The 16,292-nt window shown below is 51.4% G+C and overlaps 1 protein-coding gene across 1 annotated transcript in view; it reads left to right on the forward strand.

Moving 5' to 3' along the window:
- Window positions 1-16,292, forward strand: part of bud13 (BUD13 homolog) — a 40,703-nt gene that overhangs the window by 22,544 nt on the left and 1,867 nt on the right. Inside the window, exons 7-9 of the mRNA XM_070894603.1 lie at window positions 2,149-2,263; window positions 12,649-12,787; window positions 15,581-15,765. Of these exons, the coding sequence (XP_070750704.1) occupies window positions 2,149-2,263; window positions 12,649-12,787; window positions 15,581-15,765 (439 nt within the window). The remainder of the gene's footprint in view (window positions 1-2,148; window positions 2,264-12,648; window positions 12,788-15,580; window positions 15,766-16,292) is intronic.

Consider the following 16,292-nt stretch of genomic DNA (forward strand, 5'->3'; position numbering starts at 1 on the left):
AGCTCCCCCGTGGTTACCAGGTACAGCTCCCCATGGTTACCGGGTACAGCTCCCCCGTGGTTACCGGGTTCAGCCCCCGTGGTTACCGGGTACAGCCCCCCCGTGGTTACCGGGTACAGCTCTCCCGGTTACCGGGTACAGTCCCGTGGTTACCAGGTACAGCTCCCCATGGTCACCGGGTACAGCCCCCCGTGGTTACCGGGTACAGCTCCTCGTGGTTACCCCCGTGGTTACCGGGTACAGCCCCCCGGTTATCGGGTAGAGCTCCCCCGTGATTACCGGGTACAGCCCCCCCCCCCCCCTGGTTACCGGGTACAGCCCCCCCGTTTACCGGGTACAGCTCCCCCGGTTACCGAGTACAGCTCCCCCGTGGTTACCGGGTACAGCACCCCCGTGGTTACCGGGTACAGCCCCCCCGTGATTACCGGGTACAGCCCCCCCCCCTGGTTACCGGGTACAGCCCCCCCGGTTACCGGGTACAGTCCCGTGGTTACCGGATACAGCCCCCCCGGTTACCGGGTACAGTCCCGTAGTTACCGGGTACAGCTCCCCATGGTCACCGGGTACAGCCCCCCGTGGTTACCGGGTACAGCTCCTCGTAGTTACCCCCGTGGTTACCGGGTACAGCTCCCCCAGTTACCGGGTACAGCTCCCCCGGTTACCGGGTACAGCTCCCCCGTGGTTACCGGGTACAGCCCCCCAGTTACTGGGTACAGTCCCGTGGTTACCGGATACAGCCCCCCCGGTTACCGGGTACAGTCCCGTGGTTACCTGGTACAGCTCCCCATGGTCACCGGGTACAGCCCCCCCGGTTACCGGGTACAGTCCCGTGGTTACCGGATACAGCCCCCCCGGTTACCGGGTACAGTCCCGTGGTTACCGGGTACAGCTCCCCATGGTCACCGGGTACAGCCCCCCGTGGTTACCGGGTACAGCTCCTCGTGGTTACCCCCGTGGTTACCGGGTACAGCTCCCCCGGTTACCGGGTACAGCTCCCCCGGTTACCGGGTACAGCCCCCCCGTGGTTACCGGGTACAGCCCCCCCGTGGTTACCGGGTACAGCCCCCCGGTTACTGGGTACAGTCCCGTGGTTACCGGATACAGCCCCCCCGGTTACCGGGTACAGTCCCGTGGTTACCTGGTACAGCTCCCCATGGTCACCGGGTACAGCCCCCCGTGGTTACCGGGTACAGCTCCTCATGGTTACCCCCGTGGTTACCGGGTACAGCCCCCCGTGGTTACCGGGTACAGCTCCCCCGTGGTTACCAGGTACAGCTCCCCGTGGTTACCGGGTACAGCTCCCCCGTGGTTACCGGGTACAGCTCCTCGTGGTTACCCCCGTGGTTACCGGGTACAGCCCCCCCGTGATTACCGGGTACAGCTCTCCCGGTTACCGGGTATAGTCCCGTGGTTACCAGGTACAGCTCCCCATGGTCACCGGGTACAGCCCCCCGTGGTTACCGGGTACAGCTCCTCGTGGTTACCCCCGTGGTTACCGGGTACAGCCCCCCGGTTATCGGGTAGAGCTCCCCCGTGGTTACCGGGTACAGCTCCCCGTGGTTACCGGGTACAGCCCCCCGTGGTTACCGGGTATAGCCCCCCATGGTTACCGGGTACTTATCCCCGTGGTTACCGGGTACAGCCCCCCAACCCCGTGGTTACCGGGTACAGTCCCCCCCTCCCCCCATGGTTACTGGGTACAGTTCCCCGTGGTTGTCGGGCACAGCCCCCCTCTGTGGTTACCGGGTACACACTCCCCACCCCCCCGCCCCCCCCCCCCCCCCCCCCGTGGTTACCGGGTACAGCCCCCATGATTACCGGGTACGGAAACTCCAAGTGCCAGCAATCCCATCCAAAAGGTCAATGCAGTTCTATTTGCTGTTGTATTTCTCACTTGCTGGTTTGTCCTGTTCCAATGCTGTGGGTCTGGAGTTTTGGAAAAGGCTGTTCTTAGCGCTGTTATCCCATTATTGGATTAATCGTCAGTCAGAACACCGAGATCTGTCCGTATCAGCAACTGGAGATATCGGGGAATTACAGGCTTTACATTTTCTAAGGGTCCTCTCCTCCCCCTCCCCACTCGAAACCAACACAAAAACAGATTTGCGAAATCTTGATGGGTTGACAACTTCTTTAAATCTGTTTCAGTTACAAGGGAATGAGATGCTGTCTGGGGGTCAGGCTGGTCTGGTATCGACAGATATACTGAGGAAAGAGAAAGCGGACCGGAAAAAGAGGGAGCGAGCGGCCGAGCACTTGGCAGGTATAAGAACATAAGAAATAGGAGTAGGCCGTACGGCCCCACAAGCCTGCTCCACCATTCAATAAGATCATGGCTCCACTTTCCTGCCTGTTCCCCATGACACTTGACTCCCCTGTAGTTCAAGAATCTGTCTATCTCAGCCTTGAATATATTCAATGACTCAGCTTCCACAGCTCTCTGGGGTAGAGAATTCCAAAGATTCACGACCCTCTGGGAGAAGAAATTCCTCCTCATCTTCGTCTTAAATGGGCGAACCCTTATTCTGAAACTATGTCCCCTAATTCCAGACTCCCCCAAGAGGGGAAAAACCCTCTCAGCTTCTACCCTGCCTAGCCCCCTCAGAATCTTACATGTTTCATAAGATCACCTCTCATTCTTCTAAACGCCAATGAGTATAAGCCCAACCTGCTCAGCTTTTCCTCATAAGACAACCCCCTCATCCCAGGAATCAACCGAATGAACCTTCTCTGAACTGCCTCTAATGCAAATATATCCCTCCTTATTTAAGGAGACCAAAACTGTACGCAGTACTCCAGGTGTGGTCTCACCAACAATTGTAGCAAGACTTCCCTACTTTTATACTCTATCCCCCTTGCAATAAAGGCCAACATTCCATTTGTCTTCCTAATTACTTGCTGTACCTGCATACTAACTTTTATGTTTCATATACGAGGATCCCCAGATCCCTCTGTACCGCAGCATTCTGTAGTCTCTCCATTTATATATTTTGCTTTTCTATTCTTGCTACCAAAATGGATAACCTCACATTTTCCCACAATATATTCCATCAGCCAAATTTTTGCCCACTCACTCAGCCTATCTATATCCCTTTGCAGACTCTTTGTGTCTTCCTCACAACTTGCTTTCCCACCCATCTTTGTATTATCAGCAAATGTGGCTACATTACACTCAGTCCCTTCATCCAAGTCATTAATATAGATTGGAAATAGTTGAGGCCCCTGCACTGATCCCACTAGTCACTGTTTGCCAACCGGAAAATGACCTATTTATCCTGACTCTCTGTTTTCTATTCGTTAGCCAATCCTCTATCCACGCTAATATATTACCCCAGCACCGTGTGCAGTAATCTGGTTTTATGTGGCACCTTATCAAATGCCATTTGGAAATCCAAATACACTACATCCACTGGTTCCCCTTTATCCATCCTGCTTGTTAGATCCTCAAAGAAATCTAATAACTTTATTAACCAGGATTTCTCTTTCATAAAACCATGTTGACTCTGCTTATGATTATGATTTTCTAAATGTCCGGCTACTACTTGCTTAATAATGGATTCCAGCATTTTCCCAATGGCAGATGTTAGACTAACTGGTCTATAGTTTCCTGCTTTCTGTCTCCCTCCTTTCTTAAATAGGGCCGTTACATTTGCAGTTTTCCAATCTGCTGGAACCTATCCAGAATCCAGGGAATTTTGGTAGATTACAACCAATGCATCCACTGTCTCTGCAGCTACTTTTAAGACCCTAGGATGCAGGCCATCGGGTCCAGGGGACTTGTCCACCTTTAGTCCCATTAGTTTGCCTTGTACTTTTTCTCTAGTGATAGTGATTGTTTTAATTTCCTCCCTCCCTTTTGCCCCCTGATTTTCTAATATTATTGGGATGTTTTTAGTGTCTTCTACCATGAAGACCAATACAAAATATTTGTTCAAAGTCTCTGCCATTTCCTTGTTTCCCATTATTAATTCCCCAGTCTCATCCTCTAAGGGACCAACATTTACTTTAGCTATTTTTTTTCCTTTTAGTTGTATAGTATTAGGCAGTCCCTCGTATCGCGGATGACCCGCTTTCACACCAAAAAGGGATGAGTTCACAGGTGTTTCCCGAGCTACATCCTGAAGGATGGAAGATGCCTGTGTGTGGATTCTTTTAACGTGGGGTGGCCGTTGCACACCAGCCACCACACGGGCTTGACAGAGCTCGGTCTTGGTCCAGTGGCAAGGATTAACCAAGAGACTGGAGACCTGCTCTGCTGCACAGACCCAGTGTGTACACATATCGCAGTGTGGGCTGGGCCTGTGCTGCACCTTCCCTGGGCCCCGACCCTTCTGTTATATGCTGCGCCGCTCCTGGGCCTCTGCCTCGCTGCTGGGATTCTGGACCCTGACGTTGCCGCTCCTGGGCCACGACCCCGCCGCTCCTGGGCCACGACCCCACCGCTCCCGGGCCACGACCCCTCCGCTCCCGGGCCACGACCCCTCCGCTCCCGGGCCACGACCCCACCGCTCCCGGGCCACGACCCCACCGCTCCCGGGCCACGACCCCACCGCTCCCGGGCCACGACCCCGCCGCTCCTGGGCCACGACCCCACCGCTCCTGGGCCACGACCCCTCCGCTCCCGGGCCACGACCCCACCGCTCCCGGGCCACGACCCCACCGCTCCCGGGCCACGACCCCGCCGCTCCCGGGCCACGACCCCGCCGCTCCCGGGCCACGACCCCGCCGCTCCCGGGCCACGACCCCGCCGCTCCCGGGCCACGACCCCGCCGCTCCTGGGCCACGACCCCACCGCTCCTGGGCCACGACCCTTCCGCTCCCGGGCCACGACCCCTCCGCTCCCGGGCCACGACCCCGCCGCTCCTGGGCCACGACCCCTCCGCTCCCGGGCCACGACCCCACCGCTCCTGGGCCACGACCCCTCCGCTCCCGGGCCACGACCCCTCCGCTCCCGGGCCACGACCCCGCCGCTCCCGGGCCACGACCCCACCGCTCCTGGGCCTCTGGCCACGACCCCGCCGCTCCTGGGCCACGACCCCGCCGCTCCTGGGCCACGACCCCACCGCTCCCGGGCCACGACCCCACCGCTCCTGGGCCTCTGGCCACGACCCCACCGCTCCTGGGCCTCTGGTCACGACCCCACCGCTCCTGGGCCTCTGGCCATGACCCCGCCGCTCCCGGGCCACGACCCCACCGCTCCTGGGCCACGACCCCACCGCTCCTGGGCCACGACCCCGCCGCTCCTGGGCCACGACCCCGCCGCTCCTGGGCCACGACCCCGCCGCTCCCGGGCCACGACCCCACCGCTCCCGGGCCACGACCCCGCCGCTCCTGGGCCACGACCCCACCGCTCCTGGGCCACGACCCCGCCGCTCCTGGGCCACGACCCCGCCGCTCCTGGGCCACGACCCCGCCGCTCCAGGGCCACGACCCCACCGCTCCCGGGCCACGACCCCTCCGCTCCCGGGCCACGACCCCACCGCTCCCGGGCCACGACCCCACCGCTCCCGGGCCACGACCCCACCGCTCCCGGGCCACGACCCCACCGCTCCCGGGCCACGACCCCACCGCTCCCGGGCCACGACCCCACCGCTCCCGGGCCACGACCCCACCGCTCCCGGGCCACGACCCCTCCGCTCCTGGGCCACGACCCCTCCGCTCCTGGGCCACGACCCCTCCGCTCCTGGGCCACGACCCCTCCGCTCCTGGGCCACGACCCCACCGCTCCTGGGCCACGACCTCTTGTATAGATGTAGAGACTCTTACTGTCTGTTTTTATATTTCTTGCTGTTTACTGGCATAATCTATTTTCTCCCTCTTTATTATTTTTTAGTCATCCTTTGCTGGTTTCTAAAATGTTTCGAATCTTCTGGCCTATTACTAATCTTCACAACATTGTCTGCCTTTTCTTTCAATTTGATGCCATCCTTAACTTCCTTAGTTAGCCACGGATGGTTCATCCTTCTTGTAGACTCTTTCTCAGTGGAATATATCTTTGTTGAGAATAATTAAATATCTCCTTAAATGTCTGCCACTGCTTATCTACCACCTGACCTTTTGATCTATTTTCCCAGTCCACTTTAGCCAACTCTGTCTTCATACCTTTTTAATTGCCTTTATTTAGGTTTAAGACACGAGTTTCTCACTCTCAAACTAAATGTGAAATTCTAACATGTTATGATCACTCTTCCCTAGAGGATCCTTTTCTAAGAGATCATTAATTAATCCTGTCTCATTACACATTACCAGATCTAAAATAGCCTGTTCTCTGGTTGATTCCACAACGTATTGTTGTAAGAAACTGCAAGACACTCTATGAACTTGTCTTCGAGGCTACCTTTCCAATTTGATTTGTCCAATCTATATGAAAATTTAAATTGCTATTTCTTTTATCTCCACCCAAATTAATTCTACATCTTGATTTTCCAAGCTAAGAGAATTTCACATGACTGCACTGATCTCATCCTTTATTCACAGAACCACTTCACTTTCTGCCTATCTTTCTGAAATACCAAGTACCCCTGAATATTTAGTTCCCAGCCTTGGTCACCTTGCAACCACGTCTCTGTAATGGCTATCAGATCATACCCATTTATATCTATTTGTACCATCAATTCATCCATCGTGTTACAAATGCTGCGTGCATTCAGATAAAGAGCCTTTAATTATGTCCTTTTACTATTTTCCCTCCTCTGACTCTATTTTCTGGTGCACTCTTCTGCTTGTACGTTCTGTCCCTTCCTGTCACACTCTGGTTATCATTAACCCTATCGCTACCCTGCGCTATTGTCTTGTCCGTTCTCTTTAACTTTCTAAATTTCCCCTCACTTGAACCCCCTCCCCCCCACTATTTAGTTTAAAAGCCCTCGTTATTCAATTCGCCAGGACACCGGTCCCAGCACGGTTCAAGTGAAGCCATCCTAACAAAAGCGCTCCCACTTTCCCCAGTACTGGTCAGTGCCCCATGAGTTGAAACCCATTTCTCCCACACCAATCTTTGAGACACTTTTGGATCTTATTGACCCTATGCCAATTTGCTTGTGGCTCAGATATTAATCAGAGATTATTACCTTTCTGGTTCTGCTTTGTAATTTAGCCCCTAGCCTGCTCATACTCCCTCAGCAGAACCTTTCTTAGTCCTACCGATGTTGTTGGTATCAACGCAGCACACGCAGGCAGTCCCAGCATGTGATTTTTTTCCCTGATGAAGCTGACTCTGTGGCCTCGCTATTCCCACCGCCCCCCCCCCCTTTTTACCCTGCTTAAATGCCTATTCTTCATGTGGGAACCTGAACAGAGTATTTAACCGGGATGGGGGGGGCATCACTACAGGCTCTGATCTGCCCATACCTGATGGTCAAATACCTGCACGTTCCAGCAGGGTGAGTGTATAGGGGTCAGGAGCAGTATTGTTAGCTGTTCTCAGTGACACTGACATCTATTGTAGCTCCTCCAGTCCCGCCACTACTGGCTCAGCACAGACCTGCTTTCTCTAGCTCAGTAATATGAAGTGGTGCATAGAAACATAGAAAATAGGAGCAGGAGTAGGCCATTCGGCCCCTCGAGCCTGCTCTGCCATTCAATATGATCATGGCTGATCCTCTATCTCAACACCATATTCCCGCTTTTCCCCCATACCCCTTGATGCCTTTTGTGTCTAGAAATCTATCTATCTTCCTCTTAAATATATTCAGTGACCTGGCCTCCACAGCCTTCTGTGGTAGAGAATTCCACAGGTTCACCACCCTCTGAGTGAAAACATTTCTCCTCATCTCGCTCCTAAATTTCCTACCCCGTATCCTGAGACTGTGACCCCTTGTTCTAGACTTCCCAGCCCCGGGGAAACATTCTCCCCGCATCCAGTCTGTCCAATCCAGTCAGAATTTTATATATTTCAATGAGATCCCCTCTCATTCTTCTAAACTCCAGTGAATACAGGCCCAGTCGACCCAATCTCTCCTCATACGACAGTCCTGCCATCCCAGGAATCAGTCTGGTGAATCTTTGCTGCACTCCCTCTATGGCAAGTATATCCTTTCTTGGGTAAAGAGACCAAAATTGCACACAATACTCCAGGTGCGGTCTAACCAAGGCCCTGTATAACTGTAGTAAGACATCCTTGCTCCTGTACTCAAATCCTCTTGCAATGAAGGCCAACATTCCATTTGCCTTCCTAACTGCTTGCTGCATCTGCATGTTTGTGTTCAATGACTGATGTACAAGGACACCCAGGTCCCTCTGTACATCCACACTTTCCAAGCCATCACCATTTAAATAATGCTTTGTCCTTATGTTTTTCCTACCAAGTAGATAACTTCACATTTATCCACGTTATACTGCATCTGCCACTCACTCAACCTATCTAAATCGCCTTGCAGCATCTTTGCATCCTCCTCACAACTCACAATCCCATCTAGATTTGTGTCACAGCAAACTTGGAAATATTACATTTGGTTCCCTCATCCAAATCATTTATATATATATTGTGAATAGCTGGGGCCCCAGCACTGATCCCTGTGGTACCCCACTAGTCACTGTCCGCCACCCCGAAAAAGACCCGTTTATTCCTACTCTCTCTTTCCTGTCAGTTAACCAATTTTCAATCCATGACAATACTTTACCCCCAATCCTATGTGCTTTAATTTTGCACACTAACCTCTTATGTGGGACTTTATCAAAGGCCTTCTGAAAATCCAAATGCACTACATCCACTGGTTCTCCCTTATCTATTCTATCAGTTACATCCTCAAAAAACTCCCGTAGGTTTGTCAAACATGATTTTCCTTTCATAAATCCATGTTGCCTTTGTCTAATCCCGTTGATATTATCTAAGTATGCCGTTATCACATCCTTTTATAATAGACTCCAGCATTTTCCCTACTACTGATGTCAGGCTAACCGGTCTGTAGTTCCCCGTTTTCTCTCTCCCTCCTTTTTTTAAATAGTGGGGTTACATTTGCCAACCTCCAATCTGCAGGAACTGATCCATAATCTATAGAATTTTGGAAGATGACAACCAATGCATTTACTATTTCCATGACTACCTTGTTTAGTACTCTGGGATGCAGATCATCAGGCCCTGGGGATTTATCTGCCTTCAGTCCCATTAGTTTCTCCAGCACTATTTTTTTACTAATAATCATTTCCTTTAATTCTTCTTGCTCTCTAGACCCTTGGTTCCCTAGCATTTCTGGGACGTTATTTGTGTCCTCTTCTGTGAAGACAGAACCAAAGTATTTAATTTTTCTGCCATTTCCTTGTTCCCCATTATAAATTCTCCCGTTTCTGTCTGTAAAGGACCTACATTTGTCTTCACTAATCTTTTTCTTTTTACATACTTGTAGAAACTTTTGCAATCGGTTTTTATGTTCCTTGCAAGTTTACTCTCATATCTATTTTTCCCCTCTTAATCAATCTCTTGGTCCTTTTTTGCTGAATTCTAAACTGCTCCCAATCCTCAGGCTACTTTTTCTGGCAACTTTGTATAACTCCTCTTTGGATCTAATAATATCCTTAATTTTTTTTTGTTAGCCATGGTTGAGCCACTTTTCCTTTTGTGTTTTTACACTAGAAAGGAATGTATAACTGTTGCAATTCATGCATTCGTTCCTTAAATATTAGCCATTGCTTATCCACTGTCATGCCTTTTAATGAATCTTCCCAATTTATCATAGCCAATTTATTCCTCAATACCTTCGTAGTTTCCTTTGTTTAGATTTAGATCCCTAGTTTTGGATTGGACTACTTCACTTTCCATCTTAATAAGAAATTCAACCCCTGACATTTAACCCCTGACATTTAACCCCTGACTCAACAACTCAGTGGCTTTGCTGATGTTAATAAGGCTGATGTTTTAATTCATTAATATTGAAGAAGGGTTGGAATTGGGTATACCCTAGGGGTCAGGGCTGAGTTGTTCTTACTCTCACTCTTTTTCTCTCTCCCCCTCTCTAATTATATGATTTAGAATTGGGTATAAACAGTTTCTTTTAAATCAAAATTTACGAAGGCATAAAATTCGGGGTCTGGCAAACAGTGAGGACTGTTAAAGACTTCAGAAGGACATGGCCAGGTGAGCAGAATGGGCAGAGAGGTGGCGGCTGCAGTTTAACATGGTGGAGTGTGAGGAAAAATAACGAATGGGAATGTGCACGCAACGCAAAGGGGCTGCAGGATGTGGGGGGAACAGAGAGACCCTGGGGATTTAAATTCACAATTCTCTGAAAGTGTGTGTGCAGGTTGATAAAGACATTTTAAAAAGCCAATAGCAATTTGTGTTTTATAAGTAGCAGCATAGAGTGCAAGAGGAATGAGGTAATAAACTTATACAAAACATTGGTTAGACCACAGTTAGAGTGTGTGTAGTTTTGGAGCCATAGAGAGGATTGATTCATCCAGGTAATGGCAGGGATGAGAGGAGACTTGAGGCACTGCAACTATTCCCACCGTAACAGAAGAGTATGAGGAGATTTAATCAAGGATTTTAAAATGATGAAGGGTTCTGATAGTGAATGGGAAAAGTGTTTACCTCCTGGTTGTGGAGCTGCTGACAAGCGGTCATTGAGTTGGAACTGTCACTAAGTGAGTGAGAGGGCGGGTTGGGAGACAGAGGGTTGCTTGGGTGTGGAATGCTGTAGAGCGAGGAAAACTCCATCGCTCCTTTGATGGGAAAATTTAATAAATATTTTCAGCCAGCTGTTGGCAAACACCCTAAAGCCAATCAGCTGTTCACTCCCCCAGTTAAGGAATAGTGTGTCCAGTGCGTAGTGCGGAGATATGAAAGGAAGAAGATGGCAAAATGTTTTAGGAAAGGATTACTGTATTTCTGGAATTAAAAAAACAGATTTGGAAAAAGGCCTGGATTTATTTCCAGTCGAGTTAAACTTGAGATAAACAAGGTGGTGCGTTATTGTTAGAAATATAGGGCCCAAGTTTCCACACGTGCCTAGAACGGCGCAGTCCCGACCTGGACGCCCGTTTTTCGCGCCACAAAGTGCGCCTAAAAAAATCCTCCGTATTCTCCACCTACCTGCAGGTCCTCTGGCCCTCGGCGCAGCGCAGCAGGAGCTGTAGGGGGCGGAGCCAGCTCCCTGCGCTGAAAACAGTGCCGGGACCTCTGCACATGCGCGCTACAGTGGGCGCGCATGTGCAGTAGCTCCAGGCGCCCGAAACTGTGTGGGAGGGGCCCGAAGCACGCAGCCCCTAGCCCTGGCCGAATGGCCTCACTGGGGCTGCGTGAATAAGGCTCCTCCCACGGCCAGCTCCTGCTTCCTCCCGACTCGACTCCCGCTTCCCACACACCCCCCCCCCCCCCCCCCGACCCGACACCGACCCCCGCCCCTGACACCGACCCGATTTCCCCCCCCCCCCCCCCCCCCCCGGACCGGACCCAACCTGACTCCAGCTCCCCCCCCCTGACTGGACCCGACCCGACTCCCGCCCCCCCAACTGGACCCGACCCGTCTCCCGCTCCCGCCTCCCCCCCCCCCCCCCTCGACTGGACCCGACCTGACTCCCGCTCCTCCCCCCACCCCCGACTCCCGCCCTCCGACTGGACCCGACCCGACCCGACTCGACTCGACTCCCGCTCCCCCCCCCCCCCGCCCCCGGACTGGATCCGACCTGACCTCCCCCTCCCTCTCCCTCCCTCCCCCCCCCCTCCCTCCCTCCCTCCCCCCGACCCGAACCAACCTGACCCGACCCAACGCCACCTACCTGTAAATCTGGTGCTGGGGACGGTCTCGGGCCCGAAAGGCCTGCCTGAAGCAATTTCACACAGGTAGGAAGATGGTTTATTTAATCTTTTCTTTGCTTATAAATGTTTATTCCGGTTGGATTTATTTGTATAATATTTGTAGAAGTATAAATAAGGAATTATTGTAGAATTTAATGACTTCCCTTTCCCCCCCCCCCCCCCCCCCACCTCGTTCTGGACGCCTAATTTGTAACCTGCGCCTGATTTTTTAATGTGTAGAACAGGTTTTTTCAGTTCTACAAAAATCTTCACTTGCTCCATTCTAAGTTAGTTTGGAGTACGTTTTCACTGTGGAAACTTTGAAATCAGGCGTCAGTGGCCGGACACGCCCCCTTTTGAAGAAAAAATTCTGTTCCAAAGTGGAACTGTTCTAACTGACTAGAACTGCAGAAAAAAAAATGTGGAGAATTGCGATTTCTAAGATAGTCCGTTCTCCACCAGTTGCTCCTAAAAATCAGGCGCAAATCATGTGGAAACTTGGGCCCTTAGTTTGTCATCTTCGTCTCCCTCAGTATGTCTGACTGCACATCCTCCCTTTTACACTCCAGCCATTGCTGTGGGGAAATGTGAGTAAGTTCTCCCCCTCTTAGGCTGTCTGCACCCAAACCCTCGTGCTTCATCACATTCCCCAACGAAGAGGACCAACAGACAACTTGCTCCTACCCAACTGTCCGAGTGCCTCTCTCGCTGGGTGTTAGGGACTGTGCAGAGCAATCTGTGAGCGCGTGTCCCGCCCTGTGTCCGAGGAGCTGCCCCACTGCCGTTCTGTGGTCCTGCCTCTGTTGTAATGGCTGAGGATGTGAAATTCCCTGGTTGTCACGGGGAGCTGTTTTAGAAATTCCCAGTGATAACCGCCCAACGATGCTGAGATCTATTTTTCTCCTGTTTTAAAGATGATTCCAGAAATGCCACAACCGTGTTCCGAGACAAATGCGGGAGAAAGAGGGACTTGGATCAGGAGCGGATCGATCACAAGAAGAAGGAAGCGGAGAAAGCGGCAAAACAAGAAAAATATGCCCAGTGGGGCAAAGGGTGAGAGTGACGGAACATTCATCAGTCTGCAGCATCAGCAGCGCAGGGGACGGGCAGTACTTCACTGCAACAGTCCCTTTACACAGGGCTCAGGGCTGCTACAACTGTCTCACACACTCATTTTATTATGCTCCGTTTCCCCCTTCACCCCTTCTGTTCCCCCCTTCCACTCCCCCCTCCGCCCCCCCTTCCCCTCTAGCTCCCAACACCCCATCCCCCCACTCTCCCTTCTCCCTCCACCCACCCACTCCTCCCCCGCCCTCTCCCTCCCCGCTCCCGCCCTTGCCCCCCACGCCCTCGCCCCCCCACGCCCTCGCCCCCCACGCCCTCGCCCCCCCAGGCCCTCGCCCCCCACGCCCTCGCCGCCCGCCCCCTCCTCTCTCCCGCCCCCTCCTCTCTCCCGCCCCCTCCTCTCTCCCGCCCCCTCCTCTCTCCCGCCTCTCTCCTGCCCCCTCACCCCGCCTCCCTTCTCCCCTGCCTCCTCTTCCCTTACCCTTCCCCCTTCCCCCTCCCCTCCCCCCTTCCCCTTCCCCTTCCCCTTCCCCTCTACCCCCACTCCTCCCCCCACCCCCAAAAGTGGTAAAACATTTGGCAGATGGAGTATAATGTAGAAAATTGAGAGATTATCCACTATGGCAAAAAACCAAGAGAAAAGCAGATTTTAATTTAAATGGAGAAAAATTGCAAAGTGCCGCAGTACAATGGGACCTGAGGTTACTTGTGCACAAGTAATCCGGAAGTCAAATGTAATATTGGCCTTTATTTTTGGGATGGAATATAAAGAGCATAAGAACATAAGAAATAGGAGCAGGAGTCATCCATAGGGCCCCTCGAGCCTGCTCCGCCATTTAATACGATCATGGCTGATCCAATCATGGACTCAGGTCAACTTCCCTGCCCGCTCCCCATAACCCCTTATTCCCTTATCAGTTAAGAAACTGTCTATCTCCGTCTTAAATTTATTCAATGTCCCAGCTTCCACAGCTCTCTGAAGCAGCAAATTCCACAGACTTACAACCCGCTGAGAGAAGAAATTCCTCCTCATCTCAGTTTTAAATGGGCGGCCCCTTATTCTAAGATTATGCCCCCTAGTCTCTCCCATCAGTGGAAACATCCTCTCTGCATCCACCTTGTCAAGCCCCCTCAGAATCTTATTCGTTTCGATAGGACCACCTCTCATTCTTCTGAACTCCAATGAATAAAGGCTGAACCTTTCCTCATAAGTCAACCCCCTCATCTCCAGAATCAACCTAGTGAACTTTCTCTGAACTGCCTCCAAAGCAAGTATATCCTTTCTTAAATATGAAAACCAAAACTGTACACAGTACTCCAGGTGTGGCCTCACCAATACCCTGTATAGCTGTAGCAAGACTTCCTTGCTTTTATACTCCATCCCCTTTGTAATAAAGACCAAGATACCATTGGCCTTCCTGATCACTTGCTGTACCTGCATACTAACCTTTTGTGTTTCATGCACAAGTACCCCCAGGTCCCGCTGTACTGCAGCACTTTGCAATTTTTCTCCATTTAAATAATAACTTGCTCTTTCATTTTTTCTGCCAAAGTGCATGACCTCACACTTTCCAACATTATACTCCATCTGACAAATTCTTGCCCACTCACTTAGCCTGTCTATGTCCTTTTGCAGATTTTTTGTGGCCTCCTCACACATTGCTTTTCCTCCCATCTTTGTATCGTCAGCAAACTTGGCTACGTTACACTCAGTCCCTTCTTCCATGTCGTTAATGTAGATTGTAAATAGTTGGGGTCCCAGCACTGATCCTTGTGGCACCCCACTAGTTACTGATTGCCAACCAGAGAATGAACCATTTATCCCGACTCTCTGTTTTCTGTTAGATAGTCCATCCTCTATCCATGCTAATATATTACCCCCAACCCCGTGAAGTTTTATCTTGTGCAGTAACCTTTTATGTGGCAACTTGTCAAATGCCTTCTGGAAGTCCAAATACACCACATTTACTGGTTCCCCTTTATCCACCCTGTTCATTACATCCTCAAAGAACTCCAGCAAATTTGTCAAACATGACTTCCCCTTCATAAATCCATGCTGACTCTGCCTGACCGAATTTTGCTTTTCCAAATGTCCTGCTACTGCTTCTTTAATAATGGACTCCAACATTTTCCCAACCACAGATGTTAGGCTAACTGGTCTATAGTTTCCTGCTTTTTGTCTGCCTCCTTTTTTAAAAGCAGAGAAGTTTTGCTACAACTGTACAGGGTATTGGTGAGGCCACACCTGGAGTACTGCGTACAGTTTTGGTCTCCGTGTTTAAGGAAGGATGTACTTGCATTGGAGGCTGTTCAGAGAAGTTTCACTAGGTTGAAGATAGGTTGAGTAGGTTGGGTCTATACTCATTGGAGTTCAGAAGAATGAGAGGTGATCTTATCGAAACATATAAGATAATGAGGGGGCTGGACAAGGTAGATGCAGAGAGGATATTTCTACTCATAGGGTAACTAAAACTACGGGGCATAATCTCAGAATAAGGTGCTGCCCATTTATAACTGAGATGAGGAATTTCTTCTCTGAGGGTTGTAAATCTGTGGAATTCGCTGCCTCAGAGTGTGGTAGAGGCTGCACCTTTGAATATATTTAAGGCTAGATAGACAGATTTTTGAGAGATAAGGGAATAAAGGATTATGGGAGTGGGCAGGGAAGTGGAGCTGAATTCACGATGGAGCCGGCTCGAGGGGTCAAATGGCCTACTCCTGCTCTTATTTTGTGTGTTCTCTGTCCCCTCTCATTCTTTCTCTCTGGGACCTATGTTTCAGGGTGGCTCAGGAGGAGCAGCAGAGAAAGAACGTTGAAGATGCTCTTCACGAGATGCAGAAACCGCTCGCTCGACACATCGATGATGAAGATCTGGACCGTTTCCTGCGTGAGAGGGAGCGAGACGGAGACCCCATGGCTGGGCTGATCAGGAAGAAGAAGGAAAAAGAGGCCAAGAATAAAAATGGCAAGTTTAAACATGGTGAAATGAAGGGGCCCAATACTGAGGGGGGTTTAGACATGGTAAGGTCCAATAGTGCTGGGATAGGAATTTAGACATGGTACAGCCTGATAGTGCACGGCGGGGGGAGGAGATAAAGGTTAGACATGGTATGGTCTGATGGTATTGGGGAGGTGGGAGGGGTTACAGATGGTACGGTCCACTGGTTCTGGGTGGGGATGTTAGACATGGCACGGTCCAATGGTACTGGGAGTGGGGGAGGGTTAGACATGGTACGGTCCAGTAGTGCTGGGTGGGGGATTTAGACATGATGTGGTCTGATGATGCGAGGTAGGGAGGCGGGGGCAGTTTAGACATGGTTTGGGCCTACAGTATTGGGAGGTGAGGGTTTAGATATGGTACCGTTTGATAGTACTGGTATTGGTGGTGGGGGGGGGTGTTTAGACATGGTACGGTCTGATGGTGGGGGGAGGAGTACACATGGTAGGGTCCGATGGTACTGAGAGGGTGGGTAGACATAGTACGGTCTGATG

This window comes from Pristiophorus japonicus, chromosome 11, assembly GCF_044704955.1.
Source record: "Pristiophorus japonicus isolate sPriJap1 chromosome 11, sPriJap1.hap1, whole genome shotgun sequence".
Taxonomy (NCBI): Eukaryota; Metazoa; Chordata; class Chondrichthyes; family Pristiophoridae; genus Pristiophorus; species Pristiophorus japonicus.